This window comes from Anthonomus grandis, chromosome 8, assembly GCF_022605725.1.
Source record: "Anthonomus grandis grandis chromosome 8, icAntGran1.3, whole genome shotgun sequence".
Taxonomy (NCBI): Eukaryota; Metazoa; Arthropoda; class Insecta; order Coleoptera; family Curculionidae; genus Anthonomus; species Anthonomus grandis.
The window spans coordinates 842,954-853,727 of record NC_065553.1 but is presented as its reverse complement, the minus strand read 5'-3'; the positions used below and the strand labels follow the sequence as shown (position 1 = coordinate 853,727).

Here is a 10,774-nt window from a genome sequence, read left to right as displayed (position 1 = left end):
AGTCTTGTTTAAAAAGATAATTTAAAATAATTGACGGAGTTTTACGGCCACTTTTTCATTTCTACAAGACTTTGACAAGTTTTTCGAATTTAATGTCTTTCATTGCCTATCAATATTGAACGATAATAAGAATACAAATGGATATCCTAAACCGGTAATCCATGTCCAAAATTAGCTGTTTAATGAATATTTATTCCTTATACTTGGACAATAATTGGACTAATTTTGGATGTCCGTTGGATAAACGGTGCTATCTATAGAAGAGCAGGTTGGCCACAGCAGGTATAAAAATAAGAGCAGCAATAATGAATATAACAGCAGGTACATTATAGGCCTACCGCACACTGGCAACTTTAGATAGGCAACTTATTAATCATAAAAATAGAACACAATAATATTTATGATCTGCCGCACACAGGTGATTATTTAGTTGCGGCAACTAAAAAATTCCAACCTGTTGGATTCTTTGAGAGACGAAACAGTTGCTGATAAAATAGAACAAGCTTGTTTTAAACGGGATCGCGCTCACTGGTGATTTGCTTTGAAATAAGTTGCTTTGTAGTTAATATTTGTCGATAAGCCGGCAAATTACAACAAAAATGGCTGCTATAGATGTTGAATTGTTTATTACTGAAGTCGAAAAACGACCAGCATTGTACAATACGAAACAAAAAGAATATTCAGATAAAAATCTAAAGAAAAAATTATGGACTGAATTATGTGAAAAATTCATTGAGAATTGGAATGAACTTGGGGATAAGGAAAAGAATGAAAAAGGTAAGTTTTACCAAATTATTTTATGTTTATCAAGTCACAGATTCAACATACCTACAGAATTATTCATACATATACAGGGTGTTTTTAAATTTGGGGTTTACATTTTAACACTATATAGAATGTAAGAAAATAAAAACTTTTATAAGAATAAAATTTTGTCCAAAAAGGTCTTGATTCTGAGATACAGGGTGTAAAAACTTTTCATTTTGCTAGGAGACTAAGCAATTTAGGTCATCTGTTTATAGGAACTTTTGTTCTTATTTTGACCTACAAAATGTCGTTTTTAAAGCACAAATTATAAAAGTTTTTTTTTAACAATCGATTTCTCGGTTATGAATGAAAAAACATGTTAAATAAAAATGGCCTAAAAAATTACAAATTTTTGTTCTGCCAAATAATAAAAATATTCATTGCATTTAAATAAAAAATAAAGTTTTTTATAATCAAATTTTTTATCATCGAAATTGCTTTCCTCCAAAATACAGTGTGTTTAAGTTAGCAAAATGTAAAACGTGAAGACCCTGTATCTCAGAAACAAGACAATTTAAGACAAAATTTTATTCTTATAAAAGTTCTTATTTTCTTGCGTTCTATATACTTAGTGTTAAAAGAAAAACCTCAACTTAAAAAACACCCTGTATATTCACAAAAGACCAGAACATAAATTTTTAAATCTTATCATATTGCCAAGGAACAGACCCTTGAGGAGAAATAAAGTAATTTGCAATATAATCTCTAACTGTATACCCTTCATTGTTGCTCCTTAGTGCAAGAGCAGGAATATCTTCCAATGGACATTCATAAAAGGTGTCTTCAAAATTTAGTCCATCAAGTTTTCTCACATAATTGTGTAAAATACAGCATGCTTTTGTAATGGAGTCGCTAAATTCAACTTGGGTATCTAGAGGCCTGTGGAGTATACGCCACTTGTTGGCTAAAATTCCAAATGTACATTCTATCATTCTACGTGCCCTCGAAAGTCTATAATTAAAGATTCGTTGTTTTACGGTTAAATTTCTGCTTGGATATGGCCTCAAAACGAATTTTGAGAGAGCAAAAGCTTCATCTCCCACGAGCACAAACGACATAGCTTTTCCATTTTCATCATTAGGAAGATTTTTTTAATTCGGAATATTTAATTCCTTCTTGTCAAGCAAATGCGAAAATGCCGATTGTTTAAATATGTTGGAATCACTTGTCGATCCATAAGATCCTACTTCAACATATATAAAATTATAATTGGAATCTGCAATGCCTAGAAGAACAGTAGAAAAGAAAGATTTATAGTTAAAAAATTCGGTACCAGATTTATCAGGTCTTTTTATTCTAATATGTTTCCCGTCTACTGCTCCGATGCAATTGGGAAATTGTGTTTTCTCATTAAACTCATTGGAAACTCTTATCCAGTCATCATGATCCGGTTTTGGCATATAGAGTGGCACCAAACATTCCCAAAGTTTCTCACATGTGTCTTTTACAATTTTTCGTATCGTTGTAATTCCAAGTAAATATTCATAATGTAGTGATGAAAAGCTATTTCCCGTTGCTAACTACCTAAAAAAAAATTGTCTAATATACATCATGTTTTATACATCATATCATATACATAATGTTTTTTTAGGTAACGAGTTACAAAAAAGATGGAAAAATCTTAGGACATGTTTTAAAAGAGAGTACGACGCTCAAAAGAATATTGCCTCTGGTTCTGGGGCTAAAAAGAGAAGGAAATATCTTTACTTTGAGCAGCTTTTATTTCTGCGGGATTCTATAGAAAGCAGAATTAGTTACAACAGTCTCGAACAAGGTACTGATGATGTGGAAGATAACACAGAAACCAGATAGGAAGAATCAGAAGCTAGCGAAGCTACGCAACTTCGTACTGGTGCCAAGACTGACCATTCTAGAAAGAAAATTTACCAAAAGAAAACTCATCAGAAAACATATGAGGAATCTCTCCTTCAGATTTTGAGGGAAAAAAAGGATACAGAGAATGAAATTGACGAAGATAAATATTTTCTTTTGTCTCTACTCCCTTCATTAAAAAAATTTAATGAAGACCAAAAATTGATTGCACGAACGGAAATCCTGAATGTGATAAGACGCGTTCGTATGTCGGGAAGCGGCCAAAATCAAATTCCCCATGAAGCAAATGCTTTGCACCACCAAAATACTGCCAAAAGTCTTGCTGTAAATATTCCTTCAACTAGTGCAGAAGGATCACATTATGGAGATGATAGAAATAGTTCTTTGCACTCGCCAACATATTCCTACCACCAAGAAGGTTATAACAATGTTATACAAAGCAGCAATCGCAATTCAAGCTATACTGCAGCACAATACAGGGTGTCCCAAAATTAGTGGACGAAACGCGAACCCTGTATTCTTTGGTCAAAAATAACCTCACTTTTTCCTATAAACATATATCGGCAAACGCCCCCCAAGGGAGCTACGCCCCTTTTAAAGGGGGCACCTGAAGATGGTTTTTTCCACTTATTTTCGAAACGGGTAAATATAAAAATTTTAAATTTTGTTATTCTTCCAATTTTGATATGCTGAATTTAGTTGTCATTTTATAATTTTCATTATTTAGTCAGGTGCGTATCATTTAGGGGGTGAGCCTAAAACAATACCTAAAAAAAAATTGTATGCAAAGTTTTTGTTTTTTTTCCTTTAAATTTTAAAAATTTGAAGACTTTTACGTAAAAAAGTACCTCTTGGTCAATAACTCTACGAGTTACCATTTTCGAGAAAAACGCATTTAAAAATAAAGCTGCATAGTATTATTTTCACTACCAATTTTTATGAAAACTTAGTAGCAGGCTTTAGAAAAAATTGACACACTGCATAATGACATTAACATTTGTTGTAATTGATTAGTTGTCATTTTGCATTCAAATTGTTAATATCTTTTTAACTATAGACTTTTCGACCCGTGAAAAAGTAGATATTCATTTTATGTATGGGTCTTGCAATGGAAACGCACATGCCGCTGCACGAAAGTATCGGCGGAGGTTTCCTGCAAGAAGGCTTCCACATTGGAAAGTTTTTGTTAGAATTCATAGAAATTTACTTGAATATGGATCCTTCGAACGTGCTCGAGGGCAAGGAAGACCAATTGCAAATGATGGTTATGGGGAAGTACTGAATTTAATTGAAGAAAACCCTCAAATATCATTGAGAACCTTAGAAGAGATTACCAATATCCCAAAGTCAAATGTAAGTAAAATTAAATATGATAAATAAATAAAGTACCTAATTTGTTATCCAAAAAATTAAATTTAAAGTACTTATAACTGAAAATTGAGATTGGTATAAATAGTGTTGTTATTAATTATTATCGTCGGATCGCATTAAATTCATTTCAAAATACTCTAGTTACTATTATTATTATTATTTACTTTATTTACATGGATAAGTCTTATCACAAACATCAAACACCCCAAAACAAATCCTTTTGACGACTAACTGGAATGTTTGGTGGCTTACTAAGGTTTAGGCTTATTTCCTATGCAATTTAAAATATTTAAAAGTAATTTCAGATTGGAAGAATGACTAAGATGTAAGAATACCATCCTTTCCATTATAAAAGGGTTCAGGAGTTAGAAGAAGAATATTTTCCAGCTCGAGTAGACTTTTGTCATTGGATTTTAAATCACCCAAACCTTCGTCAAAAAAATTTTGTGGTCAGATGAGGCAACTTTTTCTAGGAGTAAGGGCTTTAACAGCCGTAATACTCATTTTTGGAGCATCGAGAATCCGAGAGCAGTTCGACGAACTAACTTTCAGCATAGATTTTCCTTTAACGTATGGGCGGGTTTGATAGGAGATAAATTGATAGGCCCAATTATTTTACCACACAGGTTAACTGGTCGTCATTATTTAAATTTTCTTCCAAACAATCTCAGAGATTTACTGGACGATGTTCCCATAGAAACTCGGCTGGAAATGATTTTTCAGCACGATGGGGCACCAGCTCACTACAGCCGAAAGGTGAGAAACTGGCTGGACAATAATTTTACAAGCAGATGGATAGGCCGAGGTGGTCCAATAAACTGGCCTGCACGATCGCCAGACCTTAATCCTCTGGATTATTATCTTTGGGGTAATATGTGCAATATTATTTATGCCACCGAAATTGATACTCCAGAAGAGCTTCAGAGGCGAATTCTCGCAGCTGCAGGCCAAATTAGAGAAAACCGATTTGAAATTCTTAGATCGACCCAAAAAATTCAAAAAAGACCCAGGTTATGCATTCAGGAAAACGGAAACTTGTTTGAACATTTGCCTCAAATAAATTTTTAGTATTTTTATCTGTTTGAAATTTTATTTGTCAATTTACTTTTGAAGCGTGCTATTGAGTTTTTATTAATAATACTTGTAGCGTTATTTTTAAATGCGTTTTTCTCAAAAATGGTAATTCCTAGCGTTATTGACCAAGAGGTACTTTTTTACGTAAAAAGCTTTAGATTTTTAAAATTTAAAGAAAAAAAAAAACAAAAACTTTGCAAACAATTTTTTTTAAGTATTTTTTTAGGATCACCCCCTAAATGATACGCACCTGACTAAATTATAAAAATTACGAAATGACAACTAAATTCAGCATATCAAAATTGGGAGAATACCAAAATTTAAAATTTTTATATTTACCCGTTTCGAAAATAAGTGGAAAAAACCATCTTCAGGTGCCCCCTTTAAAAGGGGCGTAGCTCCCTTGGGGGGCGTTTGCCGATATATGTTTATAGGAAAAAGTGAGGTTATTTTTGACCAAAGAATACAGGGTTCGCCTTTCGTCCACTAATTTTGGGAGACCCTGTATATTTCAGACTTTTCCGCAGGACAGGTACAGGTTTATGCAAATACGTCCCAACAGCAAATTGATGATGAGTCAGAAATGTCGTCTCTGCTTGAATTACATTAAATGCTTATAATACTAATATATTTCTTCGTAATAAATATTTTTCGATAAAATGAGTTTTTTTCTTAGAGTTACGGTCAATCTTTCCTGTGGCGGCACAGCCATTCGTAATTGTGTATTCTGGTATGAAATATGAGGACCTATCAACACCAGAAGCTCATCAAAGCTTCGTATACTCATACGGAAATAATTAAAAAATTTATTTGGATGTTCCCTCAAAGTGCTGAACAATTTATAAAATTGCCCATCTAGAAGTCTTTTACTTATCAGAGGATGGACCCAAAATTTTCGCTTTCCTTTTTAACGACGTTTTTTTAAAATCAAAGCACAAACGCACGCTGTTTCTAGGAAATCCATTTCGACTGAGGTTGCGAAGCAACTATTCAGTCATCATTTGGCGTTGTAAATAAATTTGCAATAATTTTTAGTGACTAAACTATTTATTCGCCGAGATTAAAAAGTTGCCAGTGTGCGGTAGGCCATAGTGTGTTTTATGAGACATGGTCTAGGCGGTATTCCGTCTTTTGTAAATAAATTAAGAAATAAGGCTTCTACGACTCAATCCCTACTTCACCTGAACTCTCTTAACAATTATTTTGTAAATATTTTTGCAAAAAACGTAATGAGTACCATATAATTTCAAAACGATGCTTTTCCAAGCTACCTGAAGATGGCAACAGTCTAAATCTATCGAAAGATAAAGATCAAGTTTCGAATTAACGTTCAATTACGGTCCTTCCTACGTTATGCAAGATTATTTAAAAAAAAGCTTCTTTCTTTTCTGTTTAAATATAAAATACCAATTAATTTGGATTCTTGAGTAACAAATGCGCCATTTATAGTAGATTTAACCTACTCCTGTCTAAACGAGGATCACTCGACACTCGACAGCAATAATTTTCTGCGATTTCACTAAAACTTTTGACTGTGTTAATTATAATATGATGTTGATAAATAAGATGCAGCACTACGGGTTCACTTCTCGAATGGTTTAAATAATATCTTAATAACAGAAGTGATTGTAAGGGTTGATATGATAACGTTTCTTGTAAAGCTATGCAATGTGGGGTACCTCAAGATTTAGTTTTACATATATAGAACATAGAAATTATACAAAAATTTAAATGAAGATCAACATTACGCAAAATGGCGGCCACCTGATCATTTACTTTTCATTGAAGTGTGAATATTGGCGCATCTTTTAAATAGAAATAAATAGTAAATATAGTGTAAACAAATGTTTCTAGTACTTCATCGAATGTTTTAAATTCACACCTAGCGAACAGTAGAAATGCTACATTATTATATTTTGGAAATATTGGACTGAAATTGAATTAAATATAAGGGAAGTTTTTATAGTTCCTATTCATATTGGATATATTAACTTTGTTCACTGCATCATAGTTTTTAATAACGAGATTCATCTTCTACTCCCACTTCATTTTCCTTTTACTTTTTTATGCAAGATAGGCTGTGAATAAGTGAAATCTGTTTAAATTTCTTATTACGTATCCGAATTATTGAAGCTTCCGTTTCTTCGCAGTATTAACCACATCCTTTTCCTTGCCCATACTGCTGAGAACTAATGAAATTTAAAAAAACTGTTTGGTATACCCAATGTGTTTTTAGATGATGTTTCGTGATTTTTTAAAAAAGCTCAATAATTTTAATAAAATTTGTTGAGATATTATCACGTATACCCAATGGTAATATCATCCAGACCCCCAGTAGTATGTATACACAGATTCAAAGTAGTCTTTAAATAATGCGACAATTATCTACCACTACTATGGCTTCTTCATAAAAGTTAGTCATGTAAATCATGTTTTGAGGAAGAGATTTATAAGATTTTATATCTCATATTTCCCAAGATATTTAGGATTATTTTTAAATTCATGATCAATTATATTAAATATAGCGAACATACGTCCTTAATCTGTTTACACTCTCTATACGCCACCTAGAAAATTATCACTAAATCTATTAAATGATTTTCTTGACGAATTATTCTCTTGACAATTAAGCATTTGAAGCTCACCAGAAAGCTACTTCGAATAATTCCTGTTCCTTTATTTAGAACCTCATGGAAAAACCTCCAAGGATAAATGTATGTCCTGGATAAACTCTGTGCCCAAACTATCCTTGTTAAACAATTATTAAAACGTAAGTAAGAGTCATTTAAACACTCCTCGGGAGAAAATGCTCATATCTCCGAAATCTTGAAAGTTCGAAGTTTGTTGTCTAAAAGTTTGAGCCTGATAAAATCATAAACTTGTTTTTCTGATCTCAAATTATTTCCATATGAAATAAAACCACCTAAAACTCAATTGCTAATTATTTTTATTGTTTCTAACATTTTTACATTTATTTTTTCAAATTTTACAATGATTTTCGATGCCTATTACAAGCCACATTTTAAAGAGCCAATATTTTTACAGTAACACTTTAACAGCAACACAGGATACAACATTTACAACAGCTTGTATCATAATTATTTATAATAACCTGATATGAAATAAACACAAATTAGGTATGTTTAATGGAAGACTACTGATTTTGTTGCGCCTAAATATGACAAGTTGTGCAATATAAGGTGCAATTTTGTGTTATAATACATGTAGAGTGCAATAATGTTTGCCTATTCTAGTATATAAGCTTTTGAGCATCTCGACGCCCCAGAGTGTATATACATTTCGGCAAATAAATGTTCAAATAAGCAATAACAAGGATAAATATATAAATTTTATAACAGCAGTAAAGTTATAAATAAAGAAGTTTATATAATACAATATTATTGCGTCAGCTACACATATATAGTCTCGAATACACACATATTTGGACATAAATAATTTGGAAGAAAATGGCAGATTTCACCAAATTTTCATTAATATACTTAACAACTATACATTGATATGTTTTTATATATGATACTATTGGTTGCTGCATGATATATAAGACTTATATCCTATTTTTAATAAATTTTCAATTGACTATACTCGAATTTTCTAGTATATTGACATTACAATATTGACATAAAATTAATCCTAAACTTTTTTCTTTTTTTTTTGAGAATATTTGGTGAAACATTTAATTTATCAACAATATAATATAATAAAATCAACATTAAAATAAAGCATTATATAAAGGATAACAATTTGTTAGAAAATCGACTCTATTCTACTCACGTACATAATAATATGTTCTGCATTAACAACACACTTATTTTTTTTTTGAAAATCACAACAGTTATTAATTTAGGAAGATTTTCTGTTATATACAGGGTGATTCAAAACTACTACACGCTCACTTTTGAATCACCTTGTACATAGCTTGTCTCGAAGAAGTTTTAGGTACACCCCATATGTTATATTAATACATATAAGGAATGAATACTCTTCATTGGCTTGAACATTTTTTTTTTCTTAATATTAAATATGAATGATTTAAAGATCGTGCCCGAGTCGGTCCATCTCGTTTAATAGAAAATCGACGTCTTTTTCGGTAACGGCAGCCGATGAAATGATATTTCTGAAGAAATTCGGACGTCTGTCGTCAGGCTGGTATCCCACCATTAAAGTACCGGCTTGCATCATGCGTCCTTTCAATATGGGACACATCTAAATAGAAAATTCAAGGGGTATTAAAGACCGATTCGTTCTGATTGATTAATAATAATCTTTATCGATTTTCAGTTATTATAGACATATTATAGATATACAGGGTGTCAATTTGAAAACTTCCCACCCCTATTATCTCGAAACGGGTTAGGTTTTTATAAAATCGCTAGGACACGTCGATTTTATTATCGAGGGGGAACATTTTTTATGCAGAAATCACTTCGCCTCTTTCAACCCCCTACCCCCCAGAACCTCCCTCTCAAAAATCTTAAATGGCAATAGGGGTTGAGTGATACCTCATTTGAAAGAACTTTTTATTCTCTACATTTTGGCACCTTATTTTTTAAATTTGTGTGCTGCGTTGCCAAGTTAGGGTTATTTAAACATTGTTAAATTACTTATTATTAAACATTATTCCTGTAAGTGTTTTAAATACGTTGAAGCTATGATTTCTATTGGAACGTGTTTGACCATAAAACGAACCGGTGCATTTCTCACTGAAAGTGTTTATCAATCCGACAAATTCTTTTGGTCATGAAAGATAAACATTTAATTTTTTTTCTTTTTTGTTTATTTTCGTTTGCAATGGAATTCGTCTCAATACAGTTCGATGATATGATCCGAAATTTAAAATAGTATTTAGTGAACTTTCCTACCAGTCAATGTCACTAGGTATTTAAATCAGTTAAAATTTATTTCGATAATTTGTGTGTTATTGTTAGTTACTATGGTATACACGCTTAGGCAAAGAATTGAAATGATTTTTATTTATGGCGAGCAAGGAAGATGCGCAAGAAGAACGGCAGAAGTTTTTAATAATAGAAAACCTAATTGTAATGTAAATCACCAGATACATTTTGGACGTAGTAGCTAAATTTAATGAAACGGGTTCAGTTGGAAACAAAAAAAGGGCAACTCGGCGTGTTTTAAACGAAGATGCTCAAGTAGAGATTTTGGGAACATTCGTTGCAGAACCCACCAATTCTCTCCGTACAGTAGCACGTCTAACTGGAATGTCACATGAAACTGTACGACGAGCATTACAGTTACATAAATATCATCCGTACAAGATGCAAATTTTACAGGAACTTCATGAGGACGATTTTGATAGGAGAATAGAGTTTTGCGAAATTATGTCCAACTTAATAAACACTCGTGCAATTGTGGTAAGCAACATTTGCTTCAGTGATGAATGTACCTTTTTCCTAAACGGCCATGTCAATAGACAGAATTGTCGATACTGGAGTGAGGACAATCCCCACATTTTCAGAGAGGGTGCTACACAGCGGCCACAAAAAATTAATGTTTGGGCCGGTATTCTTGGAAATGCTGTTAAAGGACCGTTGTTTATTGAACAAAACTTAACTGGAGAGCTCTACTTACACCTACTTGAAGATGTAATTGATCCTTTGATAACAACTGAACTGGAAAATCAAGTTGATAACATTTTGCAAGAAAACGAACT

General features: G+C 32.3%; 2 protein-coding genes across 3 annotated transcripts in view; one reads left to right on the top strand and one right to left on the bottom strand.

The window, feature by feature from the left end:
- The first annotated feature begins 344 nt into the window (after positions 1 to 344).
- Positions 345 to 2,695, top strand: LOC126739539 (uncharacterized). Its single transcript, XM_050445286.1, has 2 exons — positions 345 to 777; positions 2,399 to 2,695. The coding sequence occupies exons 1-2, from the start codon at positions 600 to 602 to the stop codon at positions 2,617 to 2,619; spliced, it is 399 nt and encodes a 132-aa protein (XP_050301243.1). The 5' UTR covers positions 345 to 599; the 3' UTR covers positions 2,620 to 2,695.
- A 5,320-nt stretch (positions 2,696 to 8,015) lies between these two features.
- LOC126739508 (glutamate decarboxylase) overlaps positions 8,016 to 10,774 on the bottom strand; it is a 108,179-nt gene continuing 105,420 nt past the window's right edge. For both annotated transcript variants that reach the window (XM_050445244.1, XM_050445245.1), the window contains one exon: positions 8,016 to 9,309. In XM_050445244.1, coding sequence (XP_050301201.1) covers positions 9,136 to 9,309 — 174 coding nt within the window. In that variant the 3' untranslated portion in view covers positions 8,016 to 9,135. The remainder of the gene's footprint in view (positions 9,310 to 10,774) is intronic.